We start from the raw sequence: 22217 nt of genomic DNA, 5'->3' as shown, positions 1-22217 counted from the left end.
TCACACAGGCAAGTTTTGGGATTTTGACAATCAATACATAAAGTCAACTGTCCTGTCATGTGTAAACGCAGGGTTAGGAAATGTTTTCGGTGGTGGAAACCATGTCGTAACTGCTTCGGTGCAAGGGACTTCAACAATGGAGACCACGGCAACCCACGCACCTACCTACGGAGCGTTCCAGTTATTAATTTTTAGCATTTTTTAGATTCGTTTCCCATAAAATGCCGAATCTGATATTAGGTGTGTTCGTTTACATACAATTTGTACAAATTGTTACTGGATGTTGTTCGTTTACTCTACAGTACCATGCAAAAGACCTTAGTCGATTACAAGAAGTTACTGGACTTGTACAAATTTGTACAAATTATTGAGTAAACGAACAGACATATTGCTGCCATATTCGTCGTCAAAGTGGATGCTCTTCCACTTGCTACTGTCAAGAATATCAGTACTCTCGCTGTTCGACCTGCTTACGAGCCAGCAATCTGCTGTCTCATTGTTTTCTTCATATTGGGATAGACTTCCTCAAAGCATGCATTTTATCATTAGATGAGGAGATATCGTCACACGTACCTGCTGGGATGCTTTCCTGGCTTAAACCAATAGTTGTCATATTTCCTAGATCTTATCACCACCACTGGAGCGCTTTCGACAGTGCGGATTTTATTTATGCTACATAAAGGTCGTCCAAGGGAAAATTGCGAGTTTATCGAAGATCAACAACATTTCCTTTGAAGACGTCTATGAAGCATCAATAATCAGGGGTCCCAAGTTGGTGGTTTTCCCGCTACTTGTGGTGATTTTTGACGTACAAAAACCACTGTTTAAGCAGGAATGTCAACTGTTAAAAATCGCTACAGATCTTTGGTGCGTATTTGGCTGTAGCGATTTTTACCTCGGAACAGTTGGCATCGCTGTCAATAAAATCGGTGCTAATGGGTACTTTACACGGTATGTTTTTTACATATGAGTTGTCACTTCTCCCATACAAAAAGTATATGCAAAGTGACAACTCATATGTAAAAAACATATCGTGTAAAGTACCCATAACAAAGGCACACAAGTGGCAAATCTGTCCCATGTTACCCTATATTGAAATCAAGGTGCATGTAGTGCCTGTAGTTTCTGTTCCGGACGTCTCGCAATCTGACGAAAATTACTCAATGGGAACAAGGTTTCCTGAGCATGATCCAAAGTCATAGGATTTGGCATGACGATGTAAGCATGGTACAATAAAGTAGAGGTATGCTAAGTTTACATCCGGCGTCGTTTCGTGATTTCGCGCGGAATCAAGCAAAATTTATCATGATTTCGTATACAAAAATGAAATCATCTCATTTCGTGATTTCAGGAAAATCAACATCGAAATCACAGTACACATTATAAACAACCCTGTTTTTGCCTAAAAAAGTACAAAAAGTTGCAACACTTTTCACGTATCGCAATAAACAAGGTAGATGGTCAATTGCTGCAACAAAAAATTTTAGAATCAAAATTTGTAAACAATGTGAAAAAATATTAAATTACTTTGTTACAATGCCATTTTTCATTGTGTTCCTGTACTTTTTTAATGGTAATGTTAGAAAAAAGAGCGAATTGTCAAAAATTGTTTCCCCATATTGCAGAAACTCCTGCATAAATGTCAAAATCAACGTATCAGCTATCATATTAGATGCCAATGAAAATACTTGCTGCAAGTTTCTACTAGGCCAAAATTGTATGGCAGAAAACAGGAGAAGAATGTGTTATTCGGCGCTATTTTTGTTTAAAGAGAAGTGCAAGTCAAGTTCAGAGTACGGGAACGCATTTTTAGCACTAAGCGGGAAAACTGCTGCAAGTACTAGTATTATGCAGGTTCTGAGCACAACTTTTATCTATCAAAATTTATTATTGTGATGTCTCAACCATAACATCATTTTTTAATTTTTTTAATTTGTTAGTACTATACACAATTAATACGATATATAGATAATTTTACGATAATTTTCTAAATAAAGTTGTAAAGTTCTATATTTTTATATTTTTGATGATTAATTCAATTTACAACAACTTGTGAAAATTCAAATTCGCATATGCATCTACCTTGATCATTGTGATATGTTTGAAATCAACAAAAAATAAGTATAAACACTGGGGTGTATTTCAGGATTTCGTGAAATCCAGTGGATTTTGGAGCGCTAATGTAAACTTGGCAGTAGGCCAGGTATGAAAATCACTGAAAAATGCAACCCTGCAGCCATGGCTTAAAACGTCAAATGGTACAATAATAATGGTAGATGTATCTGCATAGCTATCCCGTCTTACAAAAACATATGGAACTTAGAGCTTCACTTTTTATATGTTAAAAGTGCCAAATAGTGTACAAAAATTTCTTTAGCTAGGCTCCAGAATATTCTTGTTGGAAAAATGTTCCAAAAATAGCAAAAGTTCTTCCCAAACTTATGACAGTGAAAAAATGTCATTCACTTATTTTATACTTGACAAGTTTCGCTAATCTGACATCGTGATTGCTGGCATCCGATTTGCAGATAAATGTCAGCAGAATTTTTACAAAAACAATTACAACAACAATTTTATTTTGCCACGGGAATACACATGTTTTGTCCTTGTTTCCAGTTTTAAGATGTAGTGCTACATCAGAAGTTGTTTGTTGGAACAATTCAGCGATGCATCTACCTTTATGATTGCATAATGTCAAAAACAGTACAATATGTCAACTCTGCTTTTGACAGATTAGGTCATAAAAAGAAAAATAATTGTAATCAGCTGTTAGCTGTGGCCTACCTTTACTTTATTCTACCATGATTGTACCAATATGACTTGTATAAACATGCGTAAAAATAGGCCTGTTCGATAACTTCACAAGTAAAAAGTATTTGCAAGAACTTACAAATACCTTTAATTTCTCTTTTATTGAACAAGTTTTTTATCGAACAGCATTTCGTAAAAGTTTATGCAAATTTGTACAAACTTTAGGTTTATCGTACAGACCTAATGCAAGAACTCCTTTGGTAATCATTTTAGGGCCAAACCTATAGCTCTGCGTGTTGCGTTACACGCAGAGTTATAGGTTTGGCCCTATAGAAAAAACATATAAGGCGTGTTCCAGTACTGCAAGAATCTACTAATTTTTACTATTTTTTCCGATAACATAAAGGAAAAAATGTTGTCGTAGTAAAAAATAGTAGCTTCTTGCAAGTTCTGGAACAGAGCAATAATAAAGTTTAAATTCCAACCTATCCGAGCAATGCGGCTAAACTGCACTTTTATTTTTCTTGTGGTTTTTATAATGCCTTGTTCATACTAAGGCTAATTCGCTCTATATTCGTTGTTCGAAGCCAAATTTCGATATAATTATATACTTCATTTCCCATACAAAATTTTGAGAACGAACGACATTGTTCAATTTAAATTACTCTCAGAACGACGATAAAATGTGTCCCATCTCTAACAAATGAGAGAATTTATCGAAATAAATTAATTATGACAGGAAAAATTAAAAATATATTAAAAATTCAAAACTTTTTAGAAAAACTGCAAAATATGATTGAAAAGTAAACGGTTTAACGACTAGTATACATTCAAATCATAGCAAATTTTGTCTCCTCTTTCATTGCAGTTACATTTCTTGTCCATCTTTTCAAATTCGCGTACAAATTTAGAAACAAAAATCAAATGCCTGCCGGAATCTGTATACCAAAAAGTTATTTTGGGAGGCTGTTGTAATACATGTTACAATCAACAACGATGTGTACATAATCGAAGTAAGCATATGCACATCGAAGCAAGCCATTAGATATGTATATATAATTTAGTATTTGAAAAACATCTCATTCTGAAAAAAACCATACTTCGAATAAAACCTATTTTTCCTTTGCTTAAAAATATTTCCTTCATAAATCCGTGTGTGTTTTCAATTACAAGAGGTTATGGGCGATACAAAGGAAACACATGGAATTCCTCAATTTAAAGGAGAGGGTTTTGACGACTGGCAGTTCCGGGTGAAAATACATCTGGACTCGTTGAATTTAATGGACGTTCTAACCGGCGATCCACCATCTGAAGCGTCTGCCAGAGCGGAATTTATGAAAAAGGATAAGAGAGCTAAGGAAAGGATTGTAAGTTTTGTACATTCCGACTGCTTAAATTATATTCGAGAAAAGGAAACCGCAAAGGATATGTGGAGCAGTTTACAGAATACATTTGCCAAGAAATCGGTTGTGAATCAGTTGCTCTTGAGGAAAAAATTAGTCAAGCTGCGAATGAATGATAGTGACAGCATTGTGGCTCATGTTCTAACATTTGAGAATTTGGTAAGGCAATTAAAACTGGCTGGGGCTACAATGGAAGACTCCGATGTTTTGGCCCAACTGTTTCTAACACTTCCAGAGAAATACGATCCGCTTGTAACGGCATTGCAAAATATGGAAGGCGGGAAACTGGATATGAATTTGGTCAAAGAACGTCTAATAGCAGAAGAGACCAAGTTAATGGATCGGAGCGATGGAGTTTTGGACGATAAGACGGCTTTTTCAACTAGGAAATTTGTTAAAAGGAAGAAGTTCAAGGGAAAGTGTTTCAAGTGCCTTAAATTTGGTCATCTGGCTAAAGATTGTCGCAGTTCTGAAGCTTGCTCTGCAAAAACAAAAGCTGTATCATTCATGGTAAAAACAAAACAGGTCGAAAGTGCCAGAAATTCTGGTGAAATTGTTTTTAAATTAGATTCTGGAGCAAATGACCACATGGTTAAGGATAAATCGTATTTCACTTCGATGAAGTTATTGCCGAACAGCATAGAAATCAATGTTGCCAAAGATAACGAATCAATACTTACAAATCAAATTGGATATATAAATGCCACTACAAATAAAGGAGTTGATGTTTATATCAAAGATGTTTTATATACTCCAGAAATTAGAGACAATTTGATGTCAGTGCGTAAACTCGCGGAATCAGGATTGGCTGTGAAATTTGACGGAAATGTTGCATCGATTGTAAAGGGTACTCAACGAATTGCTACTGCCTTCCTTCATGGCAATTTGTATGAACTAAAATTAAGGAAAAAGAATCTTTCGGCTTTGTCAGCTAATACAAATGAAACTGAATTGTGGCACAAACGGCTAGGGCACATTGGTAATTCGGGACTTGAAACTCTGAAACGATTGGGTAAGATAAGAGGCAACATACGGCCCGAAAAACAAAGTTTTTGTGATGTCTGTGCGGAAGCGAAGCAATCAAGGGATCATTTTATTGGCACTAGACCACGAGCAACAAGAATCCTTGAAAGGATACATTCAGATGTGTGTGGACCGATATCCCCTGGTTCGTGGGATGGATGCAAGTACTTTGTATCATTTATTGATGATTATACCCATTTTGCAGTTATATACTGTATTAAGACGAAATCTCAGGTCTTTAACAAATTTAAGGAATATGAAGCAATGGTGACTGCAATGTTTCCTGGGTCAAAGATATCCAGTTTAACTATTGATCAGGGCAGCGAATATCTGTCAAATAATCAAAAACAATGGTACAAGGAGAAAGGAATACAAGTGGAGACAACCGTCTCTTATACACCTCAACAAAACGGGGTTTCTGAACGATTTAATAGAACTGTTGCTGACAAAGTGCGATCAATGTTAATTGAATCAGGTGCACCGAAAACCCTATGGAACGAAGCAGCTTTATCTGCAGTGTATATAATAAATCGATGTCCAACAAAAGCAATTGAAAGTGGTTCAACACCTGCTGATTTATGGTTCGGTAAACAACAGGATCTTCAGAAAGTACGAATTTTTGGATGCAAAGCTTTTGCGTGGGTACCAAAAGCGAAAAGACAGAAGCTTGACCCCAAAGGAAAGAAAATGGCCATGGTAGGATACGCCCCTAATGGTTATCGTTTGTGGGATTTAGAAACGAAGAAAATTGTGTTGGCTCGCGATATACAGTTTGATGAATCTTCCCAGCCTTTTGAGGTCCAATGCGCTAATCAAGAAACAACTACAGTAGTAATATCAACCAGCCACCAGCAAGAGGGGGAAGAAGATAGTAATGCTGTGTCTAATTTGAACGAAAATCAGAATAGTTGTTCTCAAACTGAAGGCTGTGGTTCTCAAACTGAAAGCAGTGATTCTCAAATTGAAAGCATTGATTCTCAAAATGAAAGCAGTGGAATCCGTGGTGGTGATAATATTGAACAAGATTTGCAAGATGAAAATATATTAACTAGCGATGATGATGAGGCTGAAGTGACACAACAAAGCGAGTTACGAAGAAGTAACAGAGTCGCTAAAATGCCTTACAAGCTTTTAGATTATTTAACTGGTTTTAATGCTGAAACTGTCCGTAACAATGATCCTTCCGAATTTGGAGATATATTTAATAGAGATGACAGTGAGAAATGGCAAAAGGCTGTAGATGATGAATTGCTGTCAATGAAGAAAAATCATGTTTGGAAAGTAGTCAAGATTTCACCGAATACAAAACTGTTGAAGTCGAAATGGGTATTTCGCTTGAAAGAAGACGAAAATGGGAATTTAAGTAAGTTCAAAGCCAGGCTCGTAGTAAAGGGATACCTTCAAGAGTATGGTGTCGATTACTTGGATACTTATGCGCCAGTAGCCAAGTTGTCAACCTTACGAATGGTTTTGGCGGTAGGTGTACATCATGGGTACTTGTTTTATCAAATGGATGTGAAGACGGCTTTTCTGAATGGTGATTTGAATGAAGATATTTTTATGGAGCTTCCTGAAGGCGTAAAAAGGAATGATGGTATGTGTTGCAAATTATCAAAATCTTTATACGGCCTTAAGCAAGCACCAAAATGTTGGAACGATAAGTTTAATCAGTTCATAATTTCGCTTGGGTTCATACGATCAAAACACGATTATTGTCTTTACGTCAAAGTAGACAAAACTGCTGATATTGTGATATACCTAGTCTTATACGTAGATGACTTACTTGTTGTTGGGAACAATTTGGATAGCATTAATGACTTAAAATTAAGTCTTGCAAAGAACTTTGAGATGTCCGATTGTGGTCCCCTGAAATACTTTCTGGGAATGAAGCTAGTTCTTGAAAACCAAAACCTAATACTGTCTCAGGAAAATAGCATTAAGAAATTACTTGAGAAGTTTGGGTTAGGTGAATGCAACCCAGTCAAAACGCCCATGGAGAAAGGTTTGCAACTTCAAGTGTGTGAAGAAAATCTAAAACTAATTCTGCCATATCGTGAGCTGTTGGGTAGTCTGATGTACATAATGTTATGTACAAGGCCTGACATCTGCTATCAAGTTGGCTATCTTGGCAGATTCCAACAAAATCCATCAGAAAATCATTGGCAGCACTTGAAGAGAATTGCAAGATATCTCAAAGGAACAATGCTAATGAAATTACAATTCAAGAAAGAAGACTCTGAACCTATAGTTGGGTATGCGGATGCTGACTGGGCCTCCGATTTGTCTGATAGGAAGTCAGTTAGTGGATATATCTTTAAAGTTTATGGAAGCACAATCTCTTGGTGCAGCAAAAAGCAGCAAACCGTGGCAACATCTTCTTCCGAAGCGGAGTACGTTGCACTAAGTTTAGCTACTACGGAAGCAATCTGGATTAGAGGAATCATGCAAGACTTACATGAAGTAGATGATTCATATGCGGTTACAATTTTTGAAGATAACAGAGGATGCATAGGAATAGCTAATAACTTAGAAAGCAAACGCGTGAAGCACATTGACATTAAACACCACTTCGTTAGAGATAATGTCATGAAAGGAGTTATAAAAGTCGAATCAATTAAAACAGATTCACAACTTGCGGACATTTTTACAAAATCAAGTGATGCAACCCACTTCATCAAGATACCCAAAATTTAGGATTGATTGATTGAGAGGGGGTGTTGTAATACAAGTTACAATCAACAACGATGTGTACATAATCGAAGTAAGCATATGCACATCGAAGCAAGCCATTAGATATGTATATATAATTTAGTATTTGAAAAACATGTCATTCTGAAAAAAACCATACTTCGAATAAAACCTATTTTTCCTTTGCTTAAAAATATTTCCTTCATAAATCCGTGTGTGTTTTCAATTACAAGACAGGCCTCCCTCTCTCGTTAATTTTTAAAATAGAAAAATTTGAAAATATGCTGAAAACACCAAAATTTTGAGAAAAAATAGAAAACATGAATGAAACTAATATAATTTGATATTGAATATATATCTGTAAGAAGGACAAATAATTTTTCCGTTCATATCAATTAATTGGTTTGTTCCAGAACTGCAAGAATCTACTAATTTTTGCTGATTTCATCGATAACATAAAGGGAAAATTGTTATCGTAGTAAAAATTTTTAGCTTTTTGCAGGTTCTGGAACAGACATAATTTTACTCGTCTTTTGGCTGAAACTTTCTTTAAAATAAGTAAACAAAAACTACGAAAATATGAATCATGTTGCTATGATTTGTGTTCCATGTCGTATGAACGGGTTAATTCGTGTACGTAATTATGAGAACGAACGACGTGATTCAAATGCTGGTATGAACATGGCATAACATCCAAAACCTGCAAGAAGCTACTATTTTTTACTACGATAGCATCTTTCCCTTTATGTTATCGGAAAAAATTAGTAGATTCTTGCAGTTCTGGAACAGACCAATAGTGAACTCAATTTTGTACTATTTTGCTAAATTTTTCCATCTCTGACGATGAATTTGACGTTTACATTTGTTTTGTTTTGCTTGGGGAGAAAAAACCAACTCTCTTTCATATGTTTACAATTTCTCTGTGCCTCTGTTTTCTCTCTCTCTTCCAATAATACCAATCAGCTGTTTTTGCTGTCGCCATTCGATAGCAGAGCTGCAACAGCAAACAAACAAATACAGAAGAAAGACAAAAAACCATGAAAAAGGCGGCATAACAAACTAAAACAACAAAGAAAATTACTTTTTTTTTTAAATTTAAACTTTAAATTTTAAAGTGCAAAAATATTGGAGGATTTTAAAGTGCGAAAAATAACACAAAATAAGTGCCAATGAATTTATTAAGAAGAAAAACCGAACGTTCCTAAATGTATAGACAGCATAACAGTGTAACAAAAACGACGGAAGAAGGTAGTAAGAAAATTGTTATTGCAATTTTCTTTGTTTATATAGGAAAAATGTTATAAACAAATTTAATAGGTTAAATAAAAGTGTTTAAAAAATAAACTACCATAAATGTTGGTCGAATGTTACCATATTGAAGGTGTCTGCATAGATGTGTGTTGCATGGCTACTCCCAGTCGCGAATGTCTGTCTGGTTGGTGTACCTTTTTTGTCTCCTAACTGTCTAGTCTGGGTGTTGGTTCCTACAAGAGGTCATCTTGAGCGACATTTCTTTGCAAAGCTTGATTTTATGATGTTTCGTTTTCATTGACACTGCTTGTCTTTCGTTATTTCGCCTTCAACTTGAACTTTAGTTGTGGTTGAGCCAACCACTAGTACCATACTACACCTGCTTTTGTTTATTATGTGCCGTCCGACTACAACCGCATCCAAATTGTTGATTGATTACATCGACACCTCCAAATAATAGTATGCTAAGTCTAAAAAGTGACTTTTGCAGGAGAAGCTCTCAAAGTTTGGAAATTTTTTTGAACTTCAGTACTATGCTAAGTCAATATTTGTTTATAACTTCTGTTCGGAGTGACCGATCATTACCAAAATTAGACAGAATTTAAGTTAAAGGACGTTCGACACCTCCAAATAATAGTTTGCTAATTCTGAAAAGCTAGTTTTACAGGACAAGCTCTAAAAGTTTGGAAATTTCTTTGACCTTCAGTACTATGTTAAGTAAATATTTGTTTATAACTTCTGTTCGGATTGTCCGATCATTACCAAAATTTGACAGAATTTAAGCTAAAGGACGTTAAATATAAAAATGTAAAGAACTTGAAAACATGCTAAGTCGACTTAGCATACTATTGTTTGGAGGCGTCGACATGAATGACTCAAAAATATTTAACTTTTGGTTAAGTGATACGTGCTAGGAATATGTAATACGTTACGTTTAATAACTTTTTGTTATTAAACACTTCAACTGCTGTAAGAATTTACTTTAAATAATGTTTTATTTACATGGATTGAATTGTTTTTTTATTTTCTTTCATTTTTATATTTTATACCAAATATTTATGTTAATTAGGTAGTTATCAAAGTGCTTATAATACGTTAATTTACTAAGAAACTTTTAGTGGAGGTAATTATTGAAAGTCCAGTATTTCAGTATGTCAACCTTACAACGTCATGGGAAGTTGCTATGTGGTTTTGTAGATATTGTACCCTACACATTGGTATTCGGAAAAGGGAACTTCTTTCCTTTACCAAACCATCCCGAAAAAAAAATTAAAATTTTACCACAGATAGTGATTTTATACTTCCCGCAATTTAGGCCTCCAAAGAACGCGTTTCTCTCTATTACCGACAATTCAAAAGAACTCAGAGCAGCATTAAACTGAAGACTTCTTGAGGCTTTATTCTATAGACTGAAACCCCTTTGACGTTTAATTCTATAGATAGAAGACCTTCTTGGGCTGGCCTCCTACAGGCAGAAAACCTCTGGGACGAAGTTTTACAGGTCAGACTAGCAAGGTTTCTTGAAACCAATTTCGTTAAAGTTTCTTTTCAAGTTTCGTTAGTGTCCACACACGTTAACGTGAAATTTAAGATTTTTGCGTGTCCCTTTATTTTACCATTCGCATTTGTTGTGTTTCTCATACAAAAAAACAAAGCTAAATAAACTAAACAACACAAAATAATAAACATTAATAATTAATAGCTAAATTTTGTCTATTTCATTAATAAAATGTTTTTGTTAAATCTTTTTATGCTTGTTTTTTTTTGTTGTTAACGTTGGCTTGAGAAAATAACAATGAAAGAAAATGGAAGAAAAAAAATCTTGCAACGAACAACAAGAAGAGGAAACACAACAAACACAGAAAACCATGTACATAGGTTTCACTACTTCATACCCCTCGCCTAAAAACTTGACGTCGCCATATTGAAATCGTGCTAGTCTGACCATCGACTTATAGACATAGGACTTCTTGAGGTATAATTTTATAGACACAATACCTCTTCAGTTGGCATTATACATGCAGAAACCCCCTGGAGGTGCCCTTCAATAGTCGGAAGACTTCTTGAGGTAACATTCTATAGGCAGAAGAAGACGAAGTTGCTTTTTGTAAACAGAAGACCTCTTGATGAACGACTTAAACATGCTGTTAAACGTTACACCAATATCTTAGGGTAGTTAGTGGTCGGAATCAGTATATGTTCCGGAATCAGGATATCGACCAATATTTTCAAGGGTAGTGGTGAACAGGGGAAGATGGACGAACTGTACTAAGTCAGCTATGTACATACTTTAACCTATCACACATCTCATCGATGATATGAATAGCGTGGCTGTGGATTTAACAGCCGATAGTTTCATATTCCTCAGAAGAAAAACATTTATTATATCACATCTGTCATGGACGATATGACACGCAGTCGAGATCGTACAAAAATCTGCATACAATACGATCTCTATGTGTGGAGGGTGTGGAATTTCAGAAAGTTAGATGTTAAACAGTTCCAGAGATATCACACCGTATTGAGGGAACTCACTGTTTCACTTTACAGGTTTTGGATTTCTTGTTTCAGAAATCCACAAACGACTGGTGTCTGTCCATATAGTTGATTGTCCAAAGTTTCAAACACGGCTGGAGAAATATCTTCTCTATATCCTCGAACAGCTTGGCATGGTTGGCGGTATCGAAGACCTCCGATAGGCCAAGAACCACAATAACTGTTCGGTCGCCCGGCCTGTTCTGGTACTGATATGTGTGGATATGGCAGATAGCTGCGGCATGCGCGGACCACCAGAACATGCTGTCGAATTTTGGGTGGTCAGAATTCTGCTAGCATCGACCATGACATTCAACTCTGTGCACACCTCTGTCATCCATGTGGTGAACAGAGTTGCCGTATATTTAGTGGCGGATATTTACATATTCCTGGCGTGGACAAAGGTGGTAATATCCAGTCTATCACAAATTACATCAGGGAAGGTACCTGAAGCCAATACAATCATTCGTTAGGATCTCACAACAGTTCCGGAGATATCACCCCACCTTAGAAAACTCCCTGTTTCACTCTACGTTGACATTTTGTTCATGAATACCAAGTATTACTGGCATCCATACATATTATTGATTATCCAACGTTTCAAACTTGGTCGGAGCGTAGTTTGTTAGATGTCCTCACAGAGCGTGGGGTGCTTGGCACTATCACTTTTCTATTACATGGTTTGTTCTGGTTGAGTCCTCGATTAATATGTGTTGAGACGGCGTGCAGTGCTGCTTACGGAACCCATGCTGATGATCGGCAACTGGATAGCTATTTCTGATGCTGGGGAGCACTAAATCCTCAAGGGCCTTTGCAACGGACGACAAAAGCGAAATCGGTCTGCACGATTTAAATTTGCTGGCATCCTTGACTTGCTTCATTTTCCAGATTTCGGTTGAGAACTTTTGTGAGATACTCGACTTCCGGAACATCCATGTGTTTCAGCATTACCATGGAGATTTCATCAGGGCTCAATGGTTTGGGTGATTTAGCGTTCCTGATGACATTCGCAACATAATCCATTGTAAATTGGTTCATCCTCGGCAGGGAGAGATTTAATGCGTCGTAGTACTCTTAACCATGTCACTCCCGGGGTGCTCGAAAAACTGTCAATTGAAAAAAAACTTGCGCACCTTTTCGGATTAGTCAGCGTAACGGTGCCAAACGTGAATAGAACCTCTTTCTAAGGTTCGAGAGTGACCGTTGCCCACAATTCAGTTATTCCGGCTCCAATGTTATTTAGCCACTTGTTCCGTTTATGCTCACCGACCAACCTGTAAACTTCCAGTGTCAGCTTCCTGACTTTGGGTCACTGGGGTTGGCATGACGAAGCTCATCACGCTCATTTGCTAATCCTGTCGCTTCTGCTGCGAATATTGATCACCCTTCGGGTTTTCGACGAGCGGCTGATACCCGAACATCAGAAGGGTTGGGCAGTTCTCTGAAGCGGTGATTAGTTAACTCTCTGAAAGCTTTCCTATGATTGATGAAAGTGAGGTGTTCAGAGTTGATGAAATCGGTTGTTAAACTCCTCAGCGTAATTTTCTTCAGTATTCTCAAGTATTTCGACCAGTTAAGAATTCTTCTGGAAGTGGAACTGAAATTGATCTAAAAATATAATTGAGTTAATGTGATCTTGAGTAGGGTATACAGAAGAGTCTCCTCTTGCACATCCCTGTTATTTTTTATCCCATCATCGAATCACTACCCAGAGCAAAAAGGGTCAGTAGGAATGCAACATATGCTTACATTTTTATTGCTATTAATACTTGGTAATGGGTATTGTCAACCAGGGTATGTCTTTTATCAGTCGTCTACGTACGACCAATATGTACTTCTTCACGTGTATGTGTATTTACGTAGCTCTGGATATAAAAATTCCATCAAAGGGTAAATAAAAACACTTCAACTTTTTTTTTTTTTTAAATTCGATAATATCTTTTGTCATCGAACCGCGCCAGTAGCTAATTCGCGGTAGCACCTAGCCACACACGTCTTTTGCATTGTTTGCTTGGCTCTCTGTCGATCATTTTTCACTCACTGGTGGGAGTTACAAAAATATTGGCTTTTTATTTTCAATAATTCATAGCGTAATTGTTTAACTGATAATTGGTAATTTGTCATTATTACGTGCGTCGTGTTATCGTTTAAAACTCAAACGCAATTGCATTTTTATTCAATAAAATTGCAAAATAAAAAAATAATTTGTGAAATTTGTTTATAAAAGAAAGTCATTTAAAAATTAAAAAATGGAAAATATGAATAAAACAATGACGAAACCAAAGAATTTCTTTAAGAAAAATTATGATAAAATTAGGAAATTAAGAAAAAAGAAAAGTAAGTTTAGTAACGAGTGGAATAATAAATTAAATGTTGCAAAGGAGTGCAAAGATATTGAAAAGTATGTCTAATATAAAAAATGCTCAATGTGAAAAGTGGAATAAATGTTTTTGTAATTAAACAATTTCACTATCAAAAAATAAAGGAAATGTTGTTTGCAGTAAAGACATACATAGTGGTGGAAAATCAAGTATTTAAATATGTTTAAGAAGATAAATGTAATTTGGGTGTTTGGAATCTTCTAATTGGTTTTTGGAATCTTCTATCGATTTTTACAAAACATTTTGTTCGATAAAATTTTTTAGCGTGTAAAAGACATTTAAAGACTTTTTATATATTCAATCCCATGGTAGAACCTTATAATTGTATCAAATTCAAAAACCCTCTGGATATCCTCTATCAAGATTGCACTTCTTCCTGGATTATTTTCTTATCTCTACTTAAACTAAATTCTTTGTTAATATAATCCTCGACCTAGAATTTTATCAAAAGCTTATTGTGTAAGCGGGTATTCACTTCCTTCGTCTCAACCATCAAAGATATGTATGTTGTATATCACCACACAACTATTATCCTTTTTGTAAGCACAAAATGTCATCATCAACGTCAGTACCAGCAACCAGCACCAGCAGCAGCATCATTCAAGAGTCAAATGACAACGACAACAATAATGAAAGCATAAAAATCACTTAACATGTCACATGAAAGCCAGTTAAAGGATGAAATTGACACTTGACGTTGTTTTGGTGTGCAAGGCAATCGAGAGAGAGAGAAGCGATTGACAGAGGCAAAAAGCAGAAGGAAACGAAAACTATTGAAGCAAATGATTTCAGCCTGACGCCTGTGTTTCCTCGCAACGATATACAAAATACACAAGAAGTGGTCTCAAGTGACCAGCATTCAATGTTCCACCAGAAAAATATTGTGAAATTTCTTTAAATTCAATACATAAAGCCAGAGGAGATTTGTGGCCTGAAATTATTTAAATAAGATCTGCAACATCATCTATAGAAAACTGTGGTGGTTACTCTTCGCCTGGAAGAATTCGCAAATGGCGTAATAACTTTTCTTTCGAACCATCGCGCTATATGTGGTCAGGTTAGGTTAGGTTTTAGCATGCGCAGCTGCTGTGATGGCAGCCACTCTACTCGGAGACCTTGGGGTCCATTGTGATCATCCTGAAACGGATTATAGATGTGGTTGTGATATAAAGGAGATGTAGATGTGTGATGGTAGTTGTGGATAGATGAAGATGAGTGATGTGGTTGTAGATGCGTAGAATCCAATGGTTCAGGTGTGGTGGTGATGTGAAGGTGATGGCGGGTGTGAGGTGATGATGGGCGAGATGTAATGATGTATAGGCGATGTCTGTAGATTGGATGTAATTTTCCGATGCAACTGTGAGAGTAGAAAGAGGTTGTATATGAGAGTGTAGATGTGGTATTTAGATATAGATGTAGTGAAGATTGTAGTTGTGAATATTAAGTTAGTTGTTGCTGGGATGTGGTTGACAATGCTACTGCGTAGAGATGCAACTTGTCCTGTTCTCAGCACGTTGGAGCCATTTCAGGCCTTGTGTCATTTGTAGTAGATGCGACGGCTCTGTTTGGCAAAATGCTGTTAAAGATTGGATGGTTTGCACACCGATGGTGCGTTATCTTCTAGAAAGGAACATAGGACAACGACATAATAGGTGCTCGATCGTCTCTATTTCTTCCTCATCCTTGCACAGCCTGCAGTAGTCAGCCGTGTCGTCTTCTTCCCATTTGCTCATCATGCTCAGTGACCTGTGATGATCCTCATTGCTAGTTTCAGGTCTGATTTCCTCATTGAGAGCAGTGAGGCGGTTCTTGACTTGGACGGGATTGGCCAGATTGCCCTTGATGTGCTGCAGTTTGGCGTGTTTTGCCAATGTTGGCAGAATTTCTCGCGACATTTTTGCTCTATTGTTTTCCTGAAGTGGCACAGTGGTGATTTGATGAAGTAGTCGATTTCAATGGTTTGTGACTCCGATACACAGCGTGCCAGTTCGTCGTCTGCCTCGTTTCCTTCGATGTTGCAATGCCCTGGGACCCAACATAAGGTGACGATTGATTTTAGTGGCTCCAAAGCGTGTTTGCAGTCTAGAACAGCCGCAGACTTGATGTAATGGGATTTTAGGTCGCTTGACTATCGACGTAGATAGTCACCGGGCCAACTATTTCCCCTCTCATGCTGTTTATCAGTTCCGCAGCCTTTCTGATCGCAAAAACTTCGGCTTGGAAGACAATACAATATTCGTTCAGCTTGTATGATTGTCGTAGACTAAGGGATTTGCTGTAGACGCCTGCTCCTGTGCCTGTTTCCATCTTAGAGCCATCAATATAGATCTCTATACCGTCTAGAGGTTGGCTGCTGTGTGTCCATTCATCCCTGTGGGGTATGTGCACCTTCGTTGCCTCGAAGCACATTTGTGGTGATATAAATCACTAATAGTGGTCCAGGATAATGCCGAGGTATTTGGTTTCGGAAGAGAGTTCAAGAATAAATCCGTCCAGCACTGGTAGGGGAATGGTCTGACCTTCCTTTTGTTTGTAAATAGAACTAGCTCAGTCTTTGATGGGTTCACTCCGAGGCCATTGTTGGGTGCCCATCTTGATAACTTGACCAGGGGCTCAATTCTGTTTCTATGAAATAGTGAAATGAAAACTTCTATAAAGGAAAAAGCTGTCAAATGAAAAAAAAATATAAAGGAAATATCAAGGCGAATTTAATTTACACCATGGGAAATATTTTTCATTTCAAATTTTCATAGAACAAGAATCTAGCCCCAGAGCTCCTTGCATAAGTTCTGATAGTGTCTGTGGAAACTTCCCGCTAAACATACGCAGCCTATCAAAATCCTTGAGTATTTCATTTATCACTAGAAGCCACAATAGTGGTGATATGACACTACCTTGGGGTGTACCTCTGGCGACATGCTTCCGGATGGAACTTCCACCGATACTTGAATTGATTATTCGGCTGCTAAGCATACCATCAATCCAATTGACCAGTGTGGACGAGACACCTAGGTTTATCAGAGACTTGTGTATGGATTCGAGTCTAACGTTATTAAAGACATCCTCTATGTCAAGGAATGCAGCTTGCGTGTAGTCCGAGCCCTCCATATTTCTCTCAATATATCCTACTCCCTCGTTTAACGCTGTTTCTACCAATTTGCCTTTAAGGTAGGCATGTTGGGCGGAACTTAGGTCTGTGGTTGAAAGCTTGGTTCTAATGCCAAGATCTAGCAGCCTTTCTAAAGTTTTCAATAAAAAGAAGAAGAGACTAATTGGTCTGTAGTCTTTCCCCCGCTTTAGGGATATATACCACAGTTACTTCTCTCCAAAGAGCCGGTATGTATGATTAGCACAGACAAGCCCTGAAGATAAGTTCCAGGTATGGAATCAGTGACTCTAATGTGTTGTGTAGCATTGCAGGTATGATTCTATCTGGTCCGGGTGATTTAAAGGGCTTGAATGTGTTTATGGCCCATTTTATTTTTGGTTGACTAATTTCCTCTACAACACTCACATCTACGGTGGTATGGTTGTGTATCCTTGGAACATCAGGATGTTCTGATACATCCATACAATTGGGGAAGTGAGTTTTAGAAAGAAGATCTAGAGTCTCTAGGCCGGGGTTAGTCCATGTGCCGTCGGCCCGTTTGATACTACCAATGGTTTTCGGGTCCTTTGATAGTACCCTACGGAATCTGGCCACGTCCTTTACTCCTTCTATCGTCTCACTAAAGAAAATCCAAGATTTGCGCTTAGCCTTCTTAATCTCACTGTTGTATTTATTGAAAGATACTCTGTAGTTCTCCCAATCGTTTGACAACTTTGATTTGTTGGCTTTGTTGTATAGCCTTTATTAGATTGGCGAGATCTTTTGACCACCAGACCGGTTGGCAACCTCTTCGGCTGTTGTGGGATAGTAAGGAACCCCCAGCATTTAAGTTGTTAATTCGGCAAACTTGCTCCAGTCGGTCTTCCGTGGATTCCTATGTCGTGGTTGCCGAATTCCTTCAACAGAGACCTTGAAAAGTATCTTTCGGTGATCGGAAAAGGAGCACTTTTCGGATACCTTCCAGTCAGTGGATTCGTCTTCATTAATGAGGGTTATGTCAATAACTTCCTCCCTGATACTGTTTTGAAAAGTACTTTAATTTCCCCTGTTACACATTCTTATATTATATTTTAGTATAAATTCGGAAACGGACTCACCCCGAGCATTCGTGTCGCTGCTTCCCCAGTGGAAGTGATGGGCGTTGGCATCGCACCCCAGGATGATGAGGCAGGTGCTGCCCATCTCTTCAACGAGTTTCACTACGTGTTGGGCAGGTGGGTCAGGGCTCTCATAAGGCATGTAAATTGACGCAAAGATGGTAGATTTTTGTGACCTATCTTGCATTTTTGCAGCCGTTATATCTCCTAAGCTGAAATTATAGAGATACATTAAATTTAAATTCTTCTTGGCAACTATACAGGTTCTTACCTTGTCACCGCTGGATGTGGCGAAGATGGTATAGTTGCTATCGCTTAGCCCAGCAACTTTATTTTTATATAAATAAGGTTCCTGGACTAGAGAGATGTCAACTTCGGACTTTGAGAGGGAGAGTAGAAGTTCAGCAGCAGCCGCTTTGCAGTGATGAGAATTGATCTGCGTAATGCAAAGCGGCTGCTGCTGTCGTTCCTTTACTGTCATTGACCTAGACGGAACCTTATCCATCCTACGCCAAAGTGCAGTTTTCCCTCACGAGCCCGCAGGTATTCCTGCCCTCGTGTGTCAATTGACACCCTTATAGCCATACCCTCACCCTCCGGTCTGTGGCTGACGACCTTCCATGAGCAGGTCTGGATGTTAGGGTTCTGTCCACCGAGTATTGTTAGTATCCTTGTTGGGTCAACCGCCGGCGGCGGCACCCTCGCTGACAATACTCTTCTGCTGGGAATCTCATTCACGCCCACAGCCGCCAATTGGCAGCCCTCCCAGAGTTCACCAAGGCCATCTATTTTACTAACAAGGAAGTTTAAAGATTCCTTGTTCTCATAGCAGATGAACTTGATGCCTCTGAAAGGAGCAGCACTGCCGAAGTGTGTGTGCTTGGGAGGCTTCCCTTCACCTGCAAACACTATCTCTCGCAGCTGATTCTCAATCAGCTGCCAGTGTTTGTCACTGATCCTGCCTTCAGGATCAGATTTCTCGATGACCGCTATACGCAGTTCATCTAACCCTCTTCACCGGGTTTTTCGATGAAGAGGGGTTGGAAGGTGCCACGCACCCAGGTGTAGGGACCGTAGCCGGGACAGGCATCCCAGTTCTCTCCTCCTCCGAGTTTTGGGGCCTCTTTCCTGACGATGAGGGCTTCTCTGGGAGCTGAGTCAAGTCACCATCCCTCGTGGTTTGACTTTTACAGGTAGTGGGAGTAGATGATGGCGTTGAAGACAGCAAGATCCTATCGACCATCTGGATGAGGGAGAGCCTATCAATCTCAGGAATTCTCTTGGGTAGGTGAGGATACTTTTTCTCGTATTTGCTCACCGCCTTGAGATTGATTTTGATTAATTTGCAGTCCCTCACCGAGATAGTTGAAGGTTCCCTGCCGATGCACTTTTTAAGGTAGTGCAAGGACCTTCGATAGCCCTCCCTTATCTTTTGCCAATCGATCTGCAGTTATGCTTGAGGCGGTGGGAACTTTGTCGTCCAAAGCTTTGGTCGTGGTTTCCTCCACAGTGGCATATTTTTTCTCTGCAGGTTTGGCTTATCGGCTTCGGCCGATGTACATATACCCCGGGTTAATGGTGATCCCGTGTCGGCAGGTTTTGTAGTTTCCGCTGAATCCGAGGACAGTTTATCCGCAACTGCATGTGCTGTAACAACTGTGTTGTTGAGTTCGTCGTCGGATAAACTGTCCTCGGCCTCATCAGAAACACATCTCCGACTAGGGCTTGGGGAAACCTTCCGCTTCAACATGGCCAGGAGCTGCCTATTTTGCTCAGCAAGATTGTCCTCAACGAGTAGAACTAGTCCGTCCCCTCCCGAAGATTTTGTCCTGTCAATCGTAGGTTGAATCTCGTCAGATTCGTCGTATCATAGTCCATGAGCGTTGCGGTTTTGTTGTCATCATTGGGTTTTTGGGGTTTTTGTTTTATTTTTAAAGGAGTTCAGATCCATGTGTCATTGATTAGTGGGGGATTGGAGGTCGACCATGGCATAGCCCTCCTGTACCATGACAAGGACTTGTCAACTAAATCTATACTACATTGAGGCTCCCAGGTGTTCAATGAGGCTCTGTTCTAATACAGTTGGTACCCTAACTGCAAACCTTGAAACACCGATAGGCACGAATTCACCTGACACCCCGGCGATAGGGGATCTCTGTTATGTAGGAGATCACTACGTGGATAACCTTTGGTCGGCCATAACCTTTGGCTCGGGCCAAGCTTCCAGAAGACTGGGTGTTGGGATTGTTACCTTAAGCCCCCGCATCACGTCAAGATTGTTACCCCAGGCGAGGGTATATGTGGTCAACAAGGTTTCTTTATCCGCACCCAAAGTGCTGCCGACTATGGACTTGAGGACCTTGTTCCTACATCTTAGCTTGTGGCAGTTAGCTTTGCCATGCGCAGACGACGTGAACATCCTGCCGAATTTGACTCCTTGAATCTTGGGGTAGTTGGTGGTCGGAACTAACAACCATTACATATAACTCTGCTCTCACCTCTGCCATCCGTGTGGTGAACCGAGTGGTCGTAGATTTAGTGTCGGATATTTCCATATTCCTCGCGTGGAAATTCGTGGTAAGATTTGAATGTTGTTAATCAACAACATTGTTTTTATTGTAATTCCTAAAAACGTCTTCAAGGTATAACAGACAATTTCTTAAAAGAATTTAATCCAATTAATTAACAATTCTCCTCATTAGCACCTCTTCCCAGTTATGGCGGTTATTCGTAGATGTCTTTTGTATAGTTTTCCTTGCAAATATGTATGAATAACAGCTTATGAAGGGAAACAATAGCAACCAACTGAAAAGTCGATGAATTCATCATCGTTGTTACTATCCTCATCGTCATCGACAACCAGCCCAAGCACATGTGACTAAAGAATTGACTCCATTCATTATTAGCACGTAACGTCTTATCCTACTCCTCCTTCCCCTGATTATTGACAAAAGATTATGACGACGTTACTGGCGACCTCGATAGAGGCCATAAAAATGAAAGAAAAATTGCAAAAACGAAACGAAACGTAACACTGATGATGACTCAATTTTTAGAAAATATGAAAATTATTACGGAAAACCAAAAAAAGAGCACAGAAAAGATTGCCAATTTGTAAGCTTATATTATTAATTTAAGAGATTTTCCTTCTTAACCCAGATATGCCCATTGCTTGATCGTGATCATTTTAAAAGAATTTTTATATTATTTTAGAAGCAAATGTGAAATAATAACAGTATGTTTATATGTTTTTTAAAAATTTTTTGAAAAAAGTGGTTTTTGAGCCCACTTTTGGACACAGGGTTTTATCTTATAACTGGGAGTTATGGGACACAAAACATTTGACATATAGTCCAAAGACACCTTTTCGGGATCTAGTTAACGTTTTTTCGTAGTAGGCTCCACATCGTGTATGTTTTCGTTATAAAACTACACAATAATTAATCGGTCATAACGCAAATCATTGTAAAAACTAAGCGATAGGTGGCAACTTCGATGAACTAGACCTCAAAACTCAAAAATAGTAGCTTAAAATAATGGAATCACATAATATCCCAAGAGCTACAGATGTGTACTGAGTATATCAATAAAATAAACGGTACTTTGATAAACATAACATATCAAATTAGCAAGAATTTTGTGTGTCCTATATATAGGACGTTGGGCATATCTGGGTTAATTAACTTTTTCATGTCAAAAAGACGGAATATTCAATTTTGTCACACCTTTTTTACATTATAATATGACCTTGTATTTAGCATAAAGGTCAAAGGATGCACAAGATTTTTTTTATCGTATTTGAATGGTGAATTTATGATGGCGGGAAGGTAAAACTGTTAAGCCGACTAAAAACTCATTAAAATTTTCGCTCAACCTTGACATCCTAAACCTTGATGGCGGGCGATATTTGCCAAGTGCAGAGGATTGTAAAGGATGTGCAAGATTTTGCAGGGGTTTTATGAACACATGTAGCTAAGTG

At 38.3% G+C, this 22217-nt stretch overlaps 1 protein-coding gene across 15 annotated transcripts in view; it reads left to right on the top strand.

The window, feature by feature from the left end:
• LOC141405841 (guanine nucleotide exchange factor DBS) overlaps positions 1 to 22217 on the top strand; it is a 457151-nt gene that overhangs the window by 47364 nt on the left and 387570 nt on the right. Inside the window, exon 1 of one of the 15 annotated variants that reach the window (XM_073990608.1) lies at positions 8843 to 9113. The exons of 12 other annotated variants lie outside the window; for them this stretch is intronic. In XM_073990608.1, the coding sequence (XP_073846709.1) occupies positions 9071 to 9113 (43 nt within the window). In that variant the 5' untranslated portion in view covers positions 8843 to 9070. Of the gene's footprint in view, positions 1 to 8842; positions 9114 to 13754; positions 13989 to 22217 lie in introns of those variants that run through there. 2 more of the 15 variants (XM_073990602.1, XM_073990606.1) reach the window with 2 other exon arrangements.

The sequence above is a fragment of the Musca autumnalis genome, unplaced genomic scaffold (genome assembly GCF_047663935.1).
Source record: "Musca autumnalis isolate F117 unplaced genomic scaffold, ASM4766393v1 scaffold_5, whole genome shotgun sequence".
NCBI lineage: Eukaryota > Metazoa > Arthropoda > Insecta > Diptera > Muscidae > Musca > Musca autumnalis.
Note: the sequence above shows the minus strand (reverse complement) of the source record. Positions and strands in the feature narration are given on the sequence as shown.